Source organism: Protopterus annectens, chromosome 12.part0 (assembly GCF_019279795.1).
Source record: "Protopterus annectens isolate FY-2018-M chromosome 12.part0, PAN1.0, whole genome shotgun sequence".
NCBI classification, from domain to species: Eukaryota; Metazoa; Chordata; order Ceratodontiformes; family Protopteridae; genus Protopterus; species Protopterus annectens.
The window spans coordinates 784036744-784055480 of NC_056746.1; the positions used below are offsets into that span (position 1 = coordinate 784036744).

General features: G+C 42.8%; 1 protein-coding gene across 1 annotated transcript in view; it reads right to left on the minus strand.

The window, feature by feature from the left end:
- Positions 1 to 18737, minus strand: part of CAPN15 (calpain 15) — a 1742089-nt gene that overhangs the window by 171362 nt on the left and 1551990 nt on the right. The window contains exon 10 of the mRNA XM_044088958.1: positions 17778 to 17939. Within this exon, the coding sequence (XP_043944893.1) occupies positions 17778 to 17939 (162 nt within the window). The remainder of the gene's footprint in view (positions 1 to 17777; positions 17940 to 18737) is intronic.

The following is an 18737-nucleotide window of genomic DNA, read 5'->3' on the forward strand; positions in this document are numbered from 1 at the left end:
AAGAAAGCCAACATAGAGACTTTGCCAGTGAATATTTTTCCATTGTTCCAAATAAAAATGCTTGAGTGACAGAAATAGCCCTGGTGCTGACTACAGGAATCAGAAGCACCTTGGCCATTTTTCAGAGACCAGTGCTAGGACAGCAAGATGATCAGGAAGAAGATCAGCAACAAGATGAAATTAGTGGAAAAAGTGGGACAACTTCAAAGAATAAATTCCAGTAGATGTATTTTAAACCTATGGACTGTAGTTCTGTAAGAAGAGGATGAACATTTTTTTTTACCAGTGTTAAACGATTGGGAGAAATGTAAAGTATAAACCCCAATGTATACTATTAATGTATAAAAAGACACTGAAAAGAGTGAAAAAGAAAATATTAAACAAAAATAATGTTTGTTCTTATCAATATTTATATGAAAAATTTCTGCTGTAAAGAATATGCTGTTTTGTAAATCAGACATGTAGCATGCAATCAAATAAATTTTAAATACGAAGTTACAGAGTTTTATCAGTGACAGCTGTATATGATAGTGATACTGAAGCAATAAAGTACTTTTTCTTAGTTGTAATGTATCCAGGCTTTACAATTTAACAAGATAAGAAAAGCTGGAAAGAAGCAAATTAGTTCATAAATTGTGATCATGGGTTGCTGGGGGGAATGTAAAGGTGTTCTGGTTATGTAGAATTAAAATATAATAATTCCTGTTTACACAGAGGTAAATGCCCCTAGTTTAAGCTACACTATATGCAATGTTTAAGCAAAAAGATTTGAAAAACAAGATAGAAGTGATGAAAAAACATGAAAAATGTAGTTCTTTCTTGCATTTTCAAAGTATCTAGCTCTTTAGTTTCTCATTAGGACCTGATTTTAGCTAAAAACAAGCAGCCTGCAAGTGCACCAAATGATCATGAGAAGCCTCAACAGTGTGTTCTGAGTGAAATTTATAAGGTAAATTGTAATTAACTTTTTAAAGAATGTTTAAAGGAATATGGAAGGTGGAAATTTTCACAATGCCGTGGACCAGTTCACCTTCTTTGGAGCTCTAGTATACAGCTATTAAATAAATTATTTTCAAATGCCAAGGAATAATATCCTCTCTTGGACTAAAGCTGTAAAACTGCAAACTGGAGGCTTGCATTAGAAAGCTGCACTCATTACCTTTGTGATGAAGGGCCAAAAAATAACCACATAGACAGCTGATTGCTTAAATATTGGACAATATCAGTGCTATTGATATTGAAAATGCCACCTGGAATTCAGCAATGAAATCCATACCTCCAAAGCCTGTTTGGAATCAGTAATGAATGAGTAGGTTGGGAGACTCCAGGAATGCTCAGCAGCAGTAGAGAGCCACGATCTAAAGATTAAGAGAATGGTAGAAAGACTAGTGGATATGGGAATAGGAAATGTCACAGAACAGCAAAAGCTGTTTGCCATATTAGAAAACAACTAAAATGACTCCCTAGACCTGGAACCAGCTCACTCCACACTGACTGAGAAAGACAATTATATACTACAACCACCAAGTGGGGTGGGAGGTCCACCAAGACATATAATGACAAGTCAAGGATCATTAAATAAGCAAGAATGGTATAAGGCAACAAAGAAACATGTCCTGATGCTCAGCTGCAATATTAAATTGTACCTCACAAACCATTATCTCATTTCCATTAGCAGAAATAATTACATCACCTTTGTCTTAGTTTAAATTTCCCACAGCAAAAGTAAATAACCACTTCTGCCACCAGCAAAGGGCAAGAGTTTAATTAACTAGCCCAGAGACAATGGACCACACCAATGCACAGGATGTCAATATACATCTCTTTAACTGTTTGCATTTTACAGTTTATTTCCACAATTCTAGCCTGCTACTTCTCTAAAGTGGACTGTGATTATGACGACCAGCTAGCACAGCAGATGCAAGAGGTTGTATCTTCAAATTCATGCATTGTCTTTCCTTTGATCCCCTTTTATACTTGCACAAAAAGGTCACAGAATTAGAATTATTTTGCAGATTAAATGTGTCACTAAGAGAGATGAAAAGATGCATAACCAGTTTTCTGTAGCCTGGCATCGGTTCTGTCACCACACTAGGCAATATAATCACCCAGTGACTAGAAAGAAAAAAAAATACATGAATGCAAAAGTGAAGTCTGGTGGGATCATATTTCTAAAGAAGAGAGGGCACCAGAACAGTAGCCACCAAGACATGAATTTTAAGCCCACAGACAAGTTGAGATGGGGGGAAGGATGGACAATCCTATCAGTCATGACACACTCAACCTTGAGAAGAGTTCTGTGGGAGACCGAGATGTTGTTTCCCTTTCAGGAACTGCTTGACAAGCCTGTCCATTACTACTTAAAAGCACACAACAACGATTTGAATGCTTTCTGGTGACCTCCAGCAGACCTAGTTGTGAGGTCCAATAGGCTGAATGGATTTAAATGTAGTAACCAGGTTGAGAGGCTCCATCCAGATGTCACCCATCCAAGGTGGATATTCATGGCTCAGAGGAGGAATATCACAAGTACAGCAAGGGACTAAAGTGCCCGAAACAATACCCTCCTTATCATAACAGGATGAGAATGTTACTTGTTTATTTCTTTCCTCTACTTATCTTGCGAGTACAAAATAAAGGGGAATGACACAAAGTGCTCTTCCTTAGCCCTCTATAATGAATGTACTCAATGCTCACTCCAGTCTTGAGAAGCAACATGTTCTTTCTGGCAGAAAACAGACTGCTCTTTGAGGGTCTCTGCACCTTCCTGATGCAAGATTTTGTGATTCTTAACAACACGGAAAAGACGAAGCAGTGACTTAACAGGCCTGTCTTTGACATTCACACCTGCCAAGATGTGAACAGTACTAACAAAACTGTGTACTCTATTGACCATAATCAGAGCAACTCTGTCTTCCAGCATAAACGGCACAACTGCATCTTGCTGTGTTTATATGCACCCTTTTAAGCCACTTCCATTCCCTAGAAAAAAAAAAAAACATCACAGACAGCAGGCAAGACTCCTTTCACTATGAGCAGGATTAAGTGCAGCCCCTTCTGCAAATGTAGACTCCAAACTCATCAAATAAGCATCCACAGTGAGGGCATGTGATGAGGTTTTCTGCTATCAGCAAACATAAATAACTGGTAGGAGCAGTCATTAACTTGAGTACAGGTCTTTGATGTCAAAGAGAGATTTGTAGCTTCATGATGAATGTGTAAGCACCGGTGCTGGAACTGTGAGATAATGGCTACAATCGAGCTCCAGAGACACAATCTACATCTACTTATGATGTCTCACTCTCTCTCTGACTAACTCTGGCAACAAATTCAAACCATGACCCTATTTACAATGTGCTCTGACAATGCCACCAGGACTGAATCATGTAAGTCTGAAAAAAGAAGACTTCTCTCCTAGAAGGCCCCACCCAACATATCTAAAAACTGTGATAAAGACAATTTGCCGGGGGGGAAAGAATACAGGTCAAAGTGCAGTACCCTGTACTGGAAGTGGTAGTGACACAAGGAAAAGCAGAGATTTCTTGGAATTAAAAAGAACAGGGAAAAAATCCCCTTCAACTTTCCAAAGAACTTGGTTATATGGTCCATGGGACAGGTACAGTCTTCCACTATTTCACTTCTACAGAAACAAAATGATATTCCAGAAAAGCTCTTAAACAGGAAAGTCCAAGAGCTCAAAAATGTGACCTCCTGAGATCACAACCAAAACACATCTGTCTTATGTAATTGTTCTCCAAAATGGAACAAACTTTAAATATGGTCCCTTGAGGCAAACTCAGCAAATAATTAGGATAACTGATTGGCTGCCATTTGCCTTCTGTGAGAATTAAAGAGAAATTCAGGGAATGGCAACACTGTTGCAAACTTAGGTGGCCCCTGTCATTTTAACTCATTCTCTCCAATGGAACTCGAAATTTGGACTGTTACTTCCAAATGGCGGAGCCTAAGCTTTCTGACAGAATCAAATTATGTCCTCACATTTCAAACAAATGTTCATATCTCTGGAACCATACGGGTTACTAAAGAAGTGTAAATGACAAATTCTTCCGCACCAACCATTTTATACTGGTAGTATTGTTTATGTTCTAGAGCTTATACTGGATTTTTTAAGTCACAGTAAACAGAATAACCATTACGTTTGTAACATTTTGTAAACAACTTACAGAATCTCTGCAACTACTCAAGTTACACACATGCTGTTAGCAACATTCTGTTTATCCAGCTGAGGGCTTTCATATGAGGCTAAGTAGTTCTGTCTGTGCTACTTGGTTGTTGAGATATTTACAAAAATATGAAATGTATGGCAATATAAATAAATATTAAATGAATAATATATTTTTTACCTGTACTAAACAAAGGTAAACTATCAATAAAGTTGTATTTCCTATTGTGTAGGCTTCAAGATAAAATCTTTTAATAAATTATGTGTAGCATGGCTTTGGAATTATTAATGCAAATATGAGCAAGCAATATTTGATGCCTACAAGCTTCAGTAGGATGAAACTGCAGAAACATCTGGAGGTGTCACTCAGCAGTAATGAGTTAAAGAAGAGTCTTCTTTTTTAAGAGGAGGAGTGATCTTAAAAAAAAAAAAAAAAAAAAAAAATTGGTTAGTTTTCTTCTTTCCAGCTCTTCAATGATGCTCAGAGAAGCTTTTCCAAAAAGGACGCTTACCAGAAATGTAAATGTTTGAGTGTATTCACTGTTGCAGTCATCACACTTAGGTTATCTGCCTGCAGGTAGCCCTCAGTCAGACCGAATACCAGAGTCTTGGGATTTCTGCATCAGATGCTGTCACCTCTTCCATGATGTTAGGTCGTCAGGGGTTTAAAACATGCAGCCGACGCCATTACATCAGTTTTTCTTGCCCCAGATGTCAGGAGCCCCCAAAATAGGAAGCTATTACATGGTGCGGAACACCTCCAGTAAAAAGTAAATTTCCCTGCCATAAAAGATGGCCATAAAGAGGATAGGTAGAAAGGATAGAGAAAGCCAGGGGGCTGGAGGGAGGGGAAACCAGGACTGCAACAGTAAATACATATGAACATCTACATTTATGGTAATTGTACACAACTGTACTATGTTCTTCGTGTTTCACTGTTGCAGTCATCACACTTGGGTTGATTCCCAAAGCTGTGGAAGGGTGGAGGCAGTCAAGAAGTATTAGGGCTGTCTAGCAGGCCTTGTAAGACTGCTGGAGCAAATCCAGCTCTGGATCTAGAAAAAATAGGTAAGTGGTAATGCTTGGTGAAGATGTATACTGGACTCCAGATTGCAGCTTCCAGGATGTCCCTGGTAGGTACTCACCTGAGAAATGCTGGAGAGGTTGAAGTAGCTCTAACGGAATGAGTGCTGATCCCCTGAGAGGTAGGTTTTATATGGTGCTTGTAGCAGAAATGGATGCAGTGTGCTATCCATTTGGAAATGGTTTGCTTCGAAATGGCCTTGCCCTCTGCCCCTGTAGCAAAGCTGACTAGCAGCTGGTCAGATTTTCTGAAAGGCTTAGTCTGTCAAGATATAACCTGAGCTGTCTGTCCACGTCCAATGAGTGCAGGATCCTTTCGCCTTTATTGAGGATTAGGGAAAAAGGCTGGCAAATGGATGGATTGGTTTAAAGCCACACTGGATACCACCTTGGGCATAAAGGATGGGTTAGTCCTGAGGGAAACCCTGTCAGCATGGAAAATAATGAAGGGCTCCACCGCCATTAGTGCCTGTAACTCAGACACTCTTCTTGCTGAAGTAATAGTTAGAAGTAAGGCTGTTTTCCAAGAGAGGAATTTTAACTCTATTGAAGCAGCAGGTTCAAAAGGGGGGAAGTGTGAGCTTCTCCAGTACAAAGTTAAGGTCCCCGGCCGGGGTGGGAGCGCATCTAGGGGGGCCTTAAGTTGTTAGTTGCTATCAAGAACTGTTTGATGAGAGGGTGAGAAAAGAGAGGTGGCTCAGTATTATAATGAGCTGAGATGGCAGAGGCATGAATCTTAATGGATTAGAAGGATAGGCCTCTGTGGAGCAGCTCTGCTAGGTAATCAAGGATTTGAGGTAAGGTGGGCACAGCTGTCTACTTTCTTTGAGACTGACTCCATGAACAATATCTTTTCCACTTTTCAGCATAGGATTTCCCTAGTACTAGGCCTTCTGGCCTCAAGGATAATGTCCAGTACCTGTTTGCTGAGGTATGCTGGTGGTGTATTCAGGGGATAAGCCAGGCTGCAAGAATTAGGGTTTGCAGCTGTGGATGCAAAATCTGTCCCTCCTGCTGAGACAGCAGGGAAGGTGTCTGATGTAGGTGCCAGGGTGGCACTGCTGCCAGACTGCGTAGTAGTGGGTACCAGTGCTGGCGTGGCCAGTCTGCTGCAATAAGGATTGCCCTTGGCCTGTCCTGTTTGATCTTGGGTAGTACTTTTGAGAGGAGGGGCAGAGGAGGAAAGGCATAAATTGAGAGGTTTTCCCATATAAAGGATAGGGCAGCCACCTTCCAGGCTCTGCTGTGAGGGTGCCTGGTGCAAACTTTGCTCAATTGGTGGTTTTGGGGGGGGGGGGGCAAAAAGGTCCACCTCTGGTGTTCCCCACCTCTGGGTTAGAAGTTTGAATGAGTTGGGTTCCAGTTTCCACTCGTGAGGGTCCAGTAGATTTCTGCTTTAGTCGTCTGCCAGTGAATTTTGTTTGCCTGGCAGGAATTGAGCTTGTAGGTGCACTCGGTTGCTCAAGTCTGTGTTCCACAGGGCCATGGCTAACCTGCAGAGCGAGTAAAAATGAGTTCCCCCCTGCTTGTTTATAAACCACAAAACTGTGGTGTTGTCTGTCTTTATCAGGAGCTGTCCTGGAAGAATAAGGTATCTGAAGGCTGTCAGAGCATTCTGTACAGCCAGCATCTCTTTTTGATTGATATGCAGGGGAATTTGTTCTGAGCTCCATTTGCCTTGAATGCATTTGCCTGCCATGTGAGCCCCCCATGCATAGTCTGATGTGTCTGTTGTCAGGGTTTGGGAGGCGAGTGAAAGGAAGTCCCTTGTTGTGGTTCCATGCCTCGGCCCACCAAAGGAACTCTGCCCTTAGACAAGGAATGACAGGAATCTCTGTTTCCAGGTCCTGAGAATGTTGACACCAGAGACTTTTTAAGTACCACTGAAGTTTCCTCATATGCAGTCTTGCATATGGAATTAGCAGAATGCATGAGGCCATGAACCCTAGGGCTTGCAGTATTTCCCTTGCAGATAGCTGGGTTTTGGTGGCCATTAGTTTGAAATAGTTTGTCAAATGGGCCTGCTATTCTGGAGTGAGGAATGCCATCTGGGAAGTTGTGTTCAAGCTTGCTCCCAGGAATACAATTTGTTGGCTGGGCACCAGTTGTGATTTCTTTTCGCTGGTGGTGTATCCCAGTGAAGTTAGAAGTCTTTTTACAAATGCCAGGTGCTGAAGTAGCAATTCCTGACTGTCCGCCTGAAACATGCAATCGTCCAAGTATGGGTAAATTTATATACTTCTCTGCCTGCAGTATGCAATGGCTGGAGCCAAGCACTTTGTGAATACTCTGGGCACAGTAGATAAGCCAAAGGGAAGTGCAGAGAACTGATAGTGCATACAGCCTGCCCTGAAACGTAGACATTTCCTGCAAGACTCCCTTATGGGGATGTACAGATAAGCTTCTTTTAAGTCTAGGGTGACTAACCAGGCATCCTTAGCTACCATAGGAAGAAGCTTTTTGCAGTGTAAGCATTTTGAATTCTGGGACCACCAGAAAGGTGTTGAGAATTGATAGATCCGGGATAGGGCACCAAGAGCTCTCTTTTCTGGGCACCAGGAACAGTCTGGAGTAGAAACCCTGTCCCCTATGTTCTACTGGAACAGGATGAATAGCCCTGATATGGAGAAGGGAAAGTACTTGTGTTTGAGCCTCTGCCCACTGGTTTGGAGGAAGGTCTGGCAACCCACTTGGTGCTGGCAGTGAGTGGAAGTAGAATCTACATCCCTGGGATACAATGATTAGAACCCATTGGTCCTGAGTAATGGACATCCAGTTTTTTGCATGAAGGGTGAGTTTTCCTCCTAGGGGTGCAAGTACTTGGGCATGGCTGGGAGGGATAATTGGAAAGTCATTGTGAACTTTTTCCATAATGGGGTGGCTTACCACTCCCCGTTTTTGAGGTGGGAACACTCCCCTGTTTAGATCTCTGCATACCCTGGGACTGTAGTTTTGGTGGTCTGTTTCCCCTGGGTTTGAACTGAGAAAGCCTGGGAGGGAGTGGAAAGGATGAGTTTTTTTGAAGGCCAATGCCTACTGAATCTAGGTGGCTACATAAATAATCTTTGACAGTTTGCATAGATTTAGCTTTTTCTTCCATCTTTTTAAGAACAACTTCTGCTTTTGTGCCAAACAATCCTGATTTAATGGAGCATCTAGTAATTTTGCTTTGACACGATCTGGCAAGACTTGTTCCTTCTGCCAAGCATGCCTTCTCAGTACTAGCTTAACAGAAGCGTCGTTGGAAGTTTTTGACCTATGCGGTCTGTCTCTGTCTTTGTCTTTGCACTTTTTCAGAAGATCGTCAGTCGGATGGCTTACCGAAGCCATTTCGGAATACAGAGAACAACAGCGAAAGAATTTAGCTATAAAAATAGCCCGATGATGAATGGTTCGGGCATTAAACAAGGCACAAAACTGACAGCGAGGGATGTCATGGTCTGGGCCTAAACAGGTGAGGCAGTAAGAATGAAAATCTCTGCGAGGTATTTGCTTTCCACAGGCGAGACAATTGTTAACTTTTTCTGACATCAGTTAGAGAAAGAAAAAAAAATCCCCAATGGGGTACTTAGCTTTAGAAGACTTCAGGTTTGAAACTCGAAAAATAGCAGCCGACCATCACTTGCGAACTGCTTCTGCTTCGGGCTCCTTCTCGGCAAGAAAGACTGATGTAATGGCGTCGGCTGCATGTTTTACACCCCTGACGACCTGATGTCATGGAAGAGGCAACAGCATCCGATGCAGAAATCCCAAGACACTGGTATTTTGGCCGACTGAGGGCTAACTGCAGGCAGATAACCCAAGTGTGATGACTGCAACAGTGAAACACAAAGAACATCCAGAGACTGCACTCTTGCTACAGTGAAAACAATCAAAATTTCAATAAACATCGTGACAAGTTGAAAGAACTCTACTCAAAATCTTTAGAGAGACCCCCTAACTTCAGGAATCAGGGAGCACTGTATCATCTTCGATAGCACCTGTTCACTGGGGATGACTGGAATTGGGATAAAAAAGATAAACATAAAGCCAAGAGGCCTTAAGTATCTAAGGAAAACAGCATCTTGCACACCTGGTTAACAACCTTAAGATCCTAATCAAGCAGCTGTGTGACATAAAGGGCTTTTTCTACAGGATCAGGGAGACAGCTAGCGTCTTCTGGCCAGTCAAATAGAGGATAGTCAGTATCCTCATCATGGAATGCACCCCCTAAAATGGCAGCAAGAAATAAGTCTCATCCAGGTGACGCATCATCTGTTGAAGTTGAGGATAAGCTCAGGACATGCACACACACAACAGGGCCGTCTCAGAAATGGACTTCCTCTAATAGCTTAGACTCAGATGTTCTAATGATGCCCTAGCAGTCAAATGAGGATGCACAATGTTGGTCTTAGTCTTGGCTCATATCTGGACAAACACACACTTAGAACATTTGCTTTACACATCAAGCAAAGGAATTTTCAGAAATTTAAATCAGGACAATTATTCAGTGTGTGTGACCATCTAAAATGAGCTAGTGGGTTCAGGGAATAATAAATCCACCTGCTGACGTGTGATAATGTGGCCTACACAGGTGTGAATGTGGGGTGGCATCGAGGGGGGTGAGCAGTCCATTCATATACACAGCAGTGTGAGGCTGAAATGTTAGACCAAGGTATTTTTTCTTGCAGTATCTTTGCATACATAATTCCTAGAGTGGATTCATGTACCACTACTACAGCTGTAAGGATGAAGAAAAATAAAGAACACTGCTGAAATATTATAGTAAAGAAAAGAGGAGACAAAATTGCAAAATGCACTTTAGCACAGTATGAGACAAAAGCACTCACTGTGACAACTCAGGCTAACAGAAGACCTACAACTGCAACACCAGAAACAGACTAGGGCATAATTATTACTTATGTACTTACCATGACTTGGTATCTGCGTTGTCCTTCTCTCATTCTGCTTCACTCATGGGTTATGGATCCAGTCCTCTAATCCAACTTGGCTTCCTTCAACAAACTGTAGCTTCGAGCCTCAAGCTCCTCTTACCCATAATTATCTGCCCCTAGCTCTACCTCCTCAGATCAAGTTTGCTGCCTCTAACAGAAGTAGACACAAGAAAGAAAAGGAACCAATGGCTCAACCTGGAATGTAGGTTCCAACAAATGTTTCTTCAGATCCTCTAAAAACAGACTTTTTAGGAGGGGGATGGCTGGGTGGGAAGGTGAAACAGAATGAGAGGAGGACAACACAGACACCAAGCTATGCTAAGTACATAACTAATAAATCTGATGATGTCCCTCTCATTCTGCTTCAATGATGGGTGACAGTCTCCAGCTACATGATTTATTGGGTGGCCTCAAGGAAGGATATGCAGAAGCACAGAGGAGCCAAAAGATGTCCTGCTCCTGGAGATCATGTCCAACTTATAATGGGTCAAAAAAGTATGAGACTTATACCAAGTTGCTGCAGCACAAATATCAATTGGAACTCTAGATGAGAAAGCTGCTGAGGGAGCTATGGATCTCGCTGAATGGGCGTTTGGAGTACTAGGCAACTTCAGATCATTTTTGTCATAAATAAAAGTTATGCAACTGGTTATCCACAAAGCTAATGTCACTTTAGAAACTGCTCAATCCTTACATTTAGAGGAAAAGGAGACAAACAGCTGCTCAGACTTTATGAATTGTCTTATTCTATGTAGACAGAAACATAACTGTCTGTGAACATCCAAGGACTGTAACATATATTCTCCTTTGTGAGGATAATTTGGAACAAAGACCCCACTGGAGTGAGGAATGCCACTGTTAACTGAATGCTCTGAGTTATGTTAGACTCTATGGCCACTTTTGGCATAAAAGATGAGTTAGCACGTAGGGAAACTCTATCCTTGTGAAAAATTATGTATGGAGGTTTACATGACAGTGCCTGCAACTCAGAGACTTCTTGCTGAAGTAATGGCTACGGGAAAGGCAGATTTCCAGGACAAACCTTTCAAGTCACAATCATTAGCTGGTTCAAAGGGTTTTTGGGTCAACGATTGCAAGATTTTAGATGGATCCCATGGGGGAGTGGGGTCTTTGTTCAGAGGCCTAAGAAGAAGGGCACCTTTGAGAAAAGCTTTACATATTCTAGTTGAAGCTTAAGAACCCGAAGTTAATCCTACATGAAAATTGGAAATGTCTACTAAATGGAACTTAACAGTCGCAAAACTGGATCTCTCATTAAAAAAGGTCTCAAGGAATTAAGGAACTGAAGCAACAGGCACTGAAAAAGGGTCAATGTAATGATTAGTGACCCAACTAGAACATTTTTTTCCCTTTGGTTTTATATACCCTCTTGGTGGAAGCTTTCTGGGAAGCTAGAATGATAGCTTTGACAGATGAGGAAAACCTGGACCATCTAGCAATCAAGAGAACTGAAGAAACCAAGCTGTTAACTTGAGGGTGGGGAGATACGGGTGGAGTCTTTGTGTGGGGTGATAAAGGAGGGCTGGTTTGGGTTCCAGTATCCATGGAGGATATTTCAGGTGGTGTCTAATTCATATGACTGAAATTTCATTTGACTGAATTTCAATTGACCGAGACCATAATACAGAATTTTCAAAATACTGAAAACTCATTTGACTGAATGACCTATAGTCATGTGGAAAGTAGTGTTGTAGTGTTTCTAAATGTGGGTATGTCTGTTTACATTTTACGGGAAGTATCTCAAGTAATATGGCAGATGCGTTGTGCGTTCCCAGCAGTAGAGGCAGTGTGCATACTACTGTAAGGTAAGTAAAAGGCATATGCCCTTTTCCCCACTGTAGTGTGATCCTGGAGTTAGTAAATATAGTAAGGGGGGGTGGGGGAGGCACAGCCCCCACCTAGTTTGGTTTTATATCGTTCGATAAGTAGTTTTTAAGTTCTGGAAATAGTTGGTCATTGCTGTTGTATGTGTGCGTGTCTATGGTTTACAAGTTACTACTATGAAATTTAGCATTATAAGGTCTTATGAGTTTCAGTCAAGTGAGTTTTCAGTATTTTAAAAATTCTGTACTTTGGTCTTGGCCAAATGAAAATCAGTCAAATGATATTTCAGTCATGTGAAGTAGACTCCTCAGGTGAGACCAGAAGAAGGGGAACCAAATCTGATGAGGGCAAAATGGGCCAATGAGAATCAGAGTACTATTCAAATGTTTGACTTTCTGAAGAAATTTTGGAATCAGTGAAAGAGGAAGGTAAACAAAGGAGACAGGGGGCCAGTTGTAGACTAGAGAGTCTCCTGAAGGAGGGATCAGAGCAGAATAACTGCTGCACTTGCTGTGCAGGTTCGCAAACAGATCACAGCAGGAAAGACCCCAATGGTTGAACAACTTGTTCACTACTGACTAACTGATGGACCACTTGTGTGGCATCAGAATGGACCTGCTGAAGCATGCCAACACGTTGGATTTCCCCAGTACATGTGTTACAAACAGAAAGTGGTGTGAAGAAACTGCCCATTCCCAAACTCTCATGGCCTCTCTACAAATTGGGTATGAATGGGTTTTTCCTTGCTTGCTGATATACAAGATGACTGACATTTTGTCGGTGTGAATCACAATAGTTCCCAGAGGTAGAGTGCCCTGAAAGGCTTACAATGATAGGAGGACAGCCATCATCTCAAGGACATTTATATGCAATCTGGACTCTGGGGGAGTCCAAGTGCTTTGGACCATCTTCCCCTCAAAATGCCCCCCCCCCACCCTAGGTGGAAAGTGTCCATGGTCACTGTGGCTATTAGAGGGGGAAGGATGAAAGGTTTGCCTACTGAAAGATAGGAACGAATCCACCATTCTAAATGGCATCTGCAAACACTGGTCAGTCTGATAGGAACAGATAGGGGCTGATGCAGAACTGACTGTTGAACAGCCAGTGTCCATTCTAGAATGCACATATAGTATCTGGCTAGAGGTACTGGAACTATAGCAGCCGCCATAGATCCCAGGCCCATAGAATCAATCTGGCAGGAGGAGATGGATGAGATAATATATCTTGTACCTGAGGAGTCAAAGTGTTGATGTAATGCTGGGGCAAGGAAGATACTTGCCTAACTGTATTCAGTTGAGCCCCAATGAATTCCAAGGTTTGAACAAGCAATGGCGCTCACTTGTCTGAGTTTATGGTGATGCCTAGTTCATGGATAATCTGATATAGAACTCGGGCCTGAGAAAGTTAATGCTTGGTGGGGGCAGTTAGGAGCCAATTGTTCAGATATGGGAATACCTGCATCCCTTGCAGTCACAGATGAGCTGCGACCACTGCCATGCATTTGGTAAACACCCGGGGGGGGAGGGGCTAGGGTGAGTCCAAAGGGCAGGGCTCTGAACTGGAAATGATTGGCTCCGATGCAAAAGCGCAGGTGGTTTCTGGAGTGCCTATTTTTATGTGACAGTATACATCCAATCATCTTTCCTTAGTAACAAAAGGATGGACTAAACTGTAAACATCTGGAACTTCTCTTTCTTTAGGTATAAGTTGGATGACTCTCTTTTGCAGTAATCTTTTGATCTCTGGAACTGCCAACTCTCTCTGGCTGGGTGGAACGTCAGGGAGCTTCTTTTGAACCTTTGGAGGGGGGAGAGAAAAGGGAATGTAGTAGCCTCTGGATATTATACTTTGCACCCAAGTATTTGAAGGTATTTGGGCCCAAGAGCCTCGCTGTAGGGAAAAATGGCCCCCGACTCCATCCAGAGTCGGACAATCAGGAAGCACTTCAGCAGCGCTGAAAGGGCTTGTCAGAAAAGGGCTCCCTAAAGCCCTGATTTTGCGAGCCCCCTCTGCCTCTACGGTGGCATCTCCCATTAAAGCCTCCTCCTCTGCCTCTGGAAGAGTACTCTCCACTTTGATCACGGAAAGGGACCTTGTGAATTTCAGAACCATCCTTTCTTAGCCCCTCTATGACTCCTAGAATAGGTTCATTAAGGGGTGGAAAACTTGAGATTCCCATGGCAAACAAGGTTCTACCCACTTGCTCACTGCGGGTCAGGGTGTCCTTCACTGATGGGCCAAACAAAGAGGACCCATCAAAAGGGGCATTAACAAAAGACACCTTAAAGGGCTCTGGGAAATCATAAAGCCTCATCCATTCACGTCTGTGTATCGCAATGCCGGTGTCGGCTGCCCTTGAGGATCATTCCGCCGAATGGGAAATGAGTCTCATGTAAGAGTTTGCCAGGGAAGTAAGATTGGTAAGCTTTGGAGAAACCTTATCTAGCTCCTCCTTAGGCAAGCACTCTGCCAAGGACTCAGAGAGTTCCTTCACCAGGTATCTCTGTAGGCGAATAAAATGTGCAAAGTAATTAAGTGTTCTAAGCGAAAAAGTCACCGAGGCGAATGTGCACTTCCCAAACCTGCCCTGCACTCTGGACTCCCTGTTTGGCGGGTAGACAGTAGAGCTCTGCTGTGTGATCTCTTTCTTAGTAGCAGCTGCCACCACCACAGCATCAACAGGAATGCTCTTGCTCCAAAATGATTGGTCCTCAGGGGGAGAAAGAATCTTATCTGGTTGTTTTGGCACAGGTTCTATGATATCTGGCTCCTTCGAGGCCCGGCAGCTGACAAGATCTATAACACCGTCCGCCAGGGGGACTACCCAAGATCTAGATGGGCCCACCTCAAAGGCCTCCAAGAATACAGACTGCTCCAAAGAAGGATTTTCGGACAACTGTCCACCCCTTTGCTTTAAAATTTCTAAGATGTCTGCAAAGCAGCAATCATCCAGTGGTGATTTGGGGAAACCGTCTCCCTCACAGCAGTCTGTATTCTCAGGGGAGTCCCATAGGGGAGTCCAAGTGCCTCTTCTTGTACATCCTCTTCCGTGGGATCTCCTCTGTGGGATATTCAGGTGAGCAGTCAAAAGAGGAAAGGGCCACCTCAGGTGGAAGAGTTTGGAGGTCCTTAAGAGGCGGGCTGACCCTGGACAAAAATGGAAGGTGGAAGGCCAAGTTCTGATGCAGGTACACTGGGAGAAGCAGAAGTCAAAGGGTCCAGAGCCCTGTCTGCAGAGAAAGCCTTTTCTAAAACCCAAAAAGGCAAAAGCCCCAGGGATACCCTCCCCCACTCCCTCAGAGCTGAAGCTGAGGAAGAAGGAAGGAGCACCCCAGAGCCCTGGCTCTCTGACAGAACTGGACTTGCACTGTTGAGAGATGAAGCTCTAAGGATTATTATTATTATTTATTATTTTACATTTGTTGACCGGGCTAGTCTAACTGGATATATGTCCATTTTCAGTAGAGGCCCGGGGAGAAAAGCTCCAAGCATTAGTAGTCACAAAGATTACAATATATAGTAATAGTCAAAACAAATTACAGGACATTGTTACATTGAGGTTGACATAAGTTATTTAGAGTACTTAGTAGGGTAACACACAGATCAAATAATGTGAGCAGAAATTTGAGAGAGAGCAATCAAAAAAGCTAAGACAATATTGAAGTGTAAATAAAAATTTTTACAGGTATGTGACATAGAACAGTGGGGTATAGAAGTGTAAGGAGAGCAAAAAGGGGAAGGAGTCAAAGGGTCCAGAGCCCTGTCTCCTCTGTGGGATGAAATGGAAGGTGGAAGGCCAAGTTCTGATGCAGGTACACTGGGAGAAGCAGAAGTCAAAGAGGTGGACAGTTGTCCGAAAATCCTTCTTTGGAGCAGTCTGTATTCTTGGAGGCCTTTGAGGTGGGCCCATCTAGATCTTGGGTAGTCCCCCCTGGCGGACGGTGTTATAGATCTTGTCAGCCACTGGATGATTGCTGCTTTGCAGCCATCTAAGGAGGAGGGAAAGATCTGACAAAATTGGAGCTGAACCTCGCCGCTCGGATCCGGCCACATCATCACAGACCCAGGACTCACTCTGATATGAGGATCTCAGAGCAGTAGTAGTCCAGCTCACTGTTGGTGTCGAGGAAGCAAAGGTCTTCTAATCCGACTCCGAATACCTCTGTAGACTGCTGTCCTGGGGCTACGAAACTGCTTATATGGACTGGAGAAGATGAAAAAGAAGAAGTGGTAGGGACTCACTCAGCTCCATGAGGGAATGGAGCTGAAGTACCCCCATCTGGATCTGAGCCTTGATAACAGACCTATCCATCTTGTCCACATCATTGTACAGGCTCCTAGAGGATCTGGAAGAAGCCAAGGAGGAAGGTCTTGGATGTCTAGGTTTCTGTAAAATCATGGTCGGTGCAGTAGGAAACCCCAATCTTATGCATCTCTCAGGCAAACAAATACTAGATCCCGGAAATGGAGACTTACAGATCTGGGAAAGAGGCTGAAAGTTTGGGCCCAGATGGTAGGCTCACTTGAAGCAGTCAGGTCTATCGGATCCAAGGAAACTGACACAGATCTAGTCCCTGACATCCTCAGAGCCAACTCTTTTGGGATTTTTTGTAGGAGGCTCAGAGGATGCCCTGGATTCTTTATGCCAGCCTTTCTTTGCCTCAGAGCCTTGCAAATCTTAGAGGGGGGTTGAGCCCTGGAGAAGAAAGTTAAGCAGGCAGAAGCCCTTTTAAAAGTATATTATTTCTACATTCTTGGACTGCCCAAGGATTGAAACCCTCACAGATCTTGCAAGAGGAATCTAAGTGGGCAGCCCCCAAACAATAACCACATCTGTCATGTGCGTCAGAGTGTGGGATTTTCTTATTGCGCTCAGCGCACCTCTTAAATCCAGTTGGCTTATCCATGAAGACAAATTACAAAATGCCCAAAGGCAACTAATTCTAAAATGAAGAAAAGCTATAAAGTTCTAAAGATATAAAGTTTTTTTGTTTTTGTTTTTAAAAAAAGGGCCTAGGCCCTAAGGGACAGGAAAGATAGGAAGAGGAGAAAAATAAATCTAACACCCTCAAACACTAAATACGAAAAGGAGTTTTACAAGATTATGAAGTAGGAAGATTTTAAATATCAATAGAAAATAGAAAATATTAAGAACAAAACTTCACTTAATTGACAAGAAACACGAAGCACTGGAGAATGCATCTGTACTCACTGGTAGCAAACGAGATCTGAGAAGGTAGAGCTAGGGGCAGAGGATTATGGGTAAAGGAGGAGTTCGAGCCTGGAAGATAAAGTCTTTTGAAGGCGGCCAAATCGGATCTGAGGATCGGATCCATAACCCATCAGTGAAGCAGAATGAGAGGGACCACACAAGATTTAACTGTTTACATAGCTGGCTCACTAAAGTTTAGGGAAAACATCTGGTTAACACTCAAGTGCAGCCGTCCATAAGCAGGGTTCAAGTATGCTTCCTGCATAGACATGAGGGTGGACAATGCTGGAAAGCATAGAAGAATTCAAATTCTTTCACAGTGCAACAACCATCAAAAATCCTTGTTGTGAGTAACAGCCCTCCCTCATGGCAGGCACACATACAAAGGAGCAAATGGGCATATTATAAGTCAGTGGTATGAACCTAGAGGCCTGAAGAGCTCAGAGAGTGGAGGGGCACAATAAGTGAATAGTGTACGACAGTGTTTGTGTGCTAAATACTTGAAACCAACATCTCTTACCTACTCCCTTCTTGGAAGAGGACAAATTCCAGGGCTGTACGCTCTAGAACAGTTAATGCTGTGACAGTAATGGGTCCATTTGCTCGGTTGGGGAAAACACCCTGAACTCGCACCTCATGCCAATCTGGATGGATTTTGCAGATGTCCACAGAGTCAAAATACCTGAACAAAACATAAAGGATCACATATTAGTTAAACATTAATAATTCCATGAATCAAACCACTTACTAAACAAAGAAAATGAAGCTATTTAAATATGTGCGTGTGTGTGTGTGTGTGTGTGTGTGGAGAGAGAGAAGACATCAATACCAGAAGCACAATATGGTCCCTCTCAGTGTCCCTTCTACTTTATCAGATGGAGTACTGAATACCTTTATTTCCTCACACAGTGCTAGACCACATCACTAAAGGCTTTCCAATATGTCAAGCTCCCTGCTAAGTTATGCCTAAGCATTTTCTGCACTGTTTATTTTATAAATGTATACAGCATTCCCCCAATCAATGTCTTCAACCCCACATTTTTGCAAATTTCATGTTACTTTTGCAATCATCTGGAAGCCTTCTGTTACAGTCTATCTCACCCCACACATTTGGGAGCACACACAAACATACACGTGTATCCTGTGCCTTTTTAAAAAGATATATATATTTATAGATAGAGAGATACGAGTCTATTTCTTTTGAACAAATTTACACTTCACCGAATGTGAAATAAATGAACCCAATACTTCGAAAACACACATAGCTGAAAACACACTCCACCGACACGTAATCCACTGAAAAACACATTCCTGAATCAAAATACCTCAACCAATAACTCAAAAACCAGTGTTTTGGTAAAAGTAATACTAGTGTCCCTGAAAGCATCCACCCTTAAACAGAAACACATTCCTACAACACACAATGCAAGAAACTGAAGTAAATACCAACAACGGGACAATTTGAACTTCCTCTTCACAA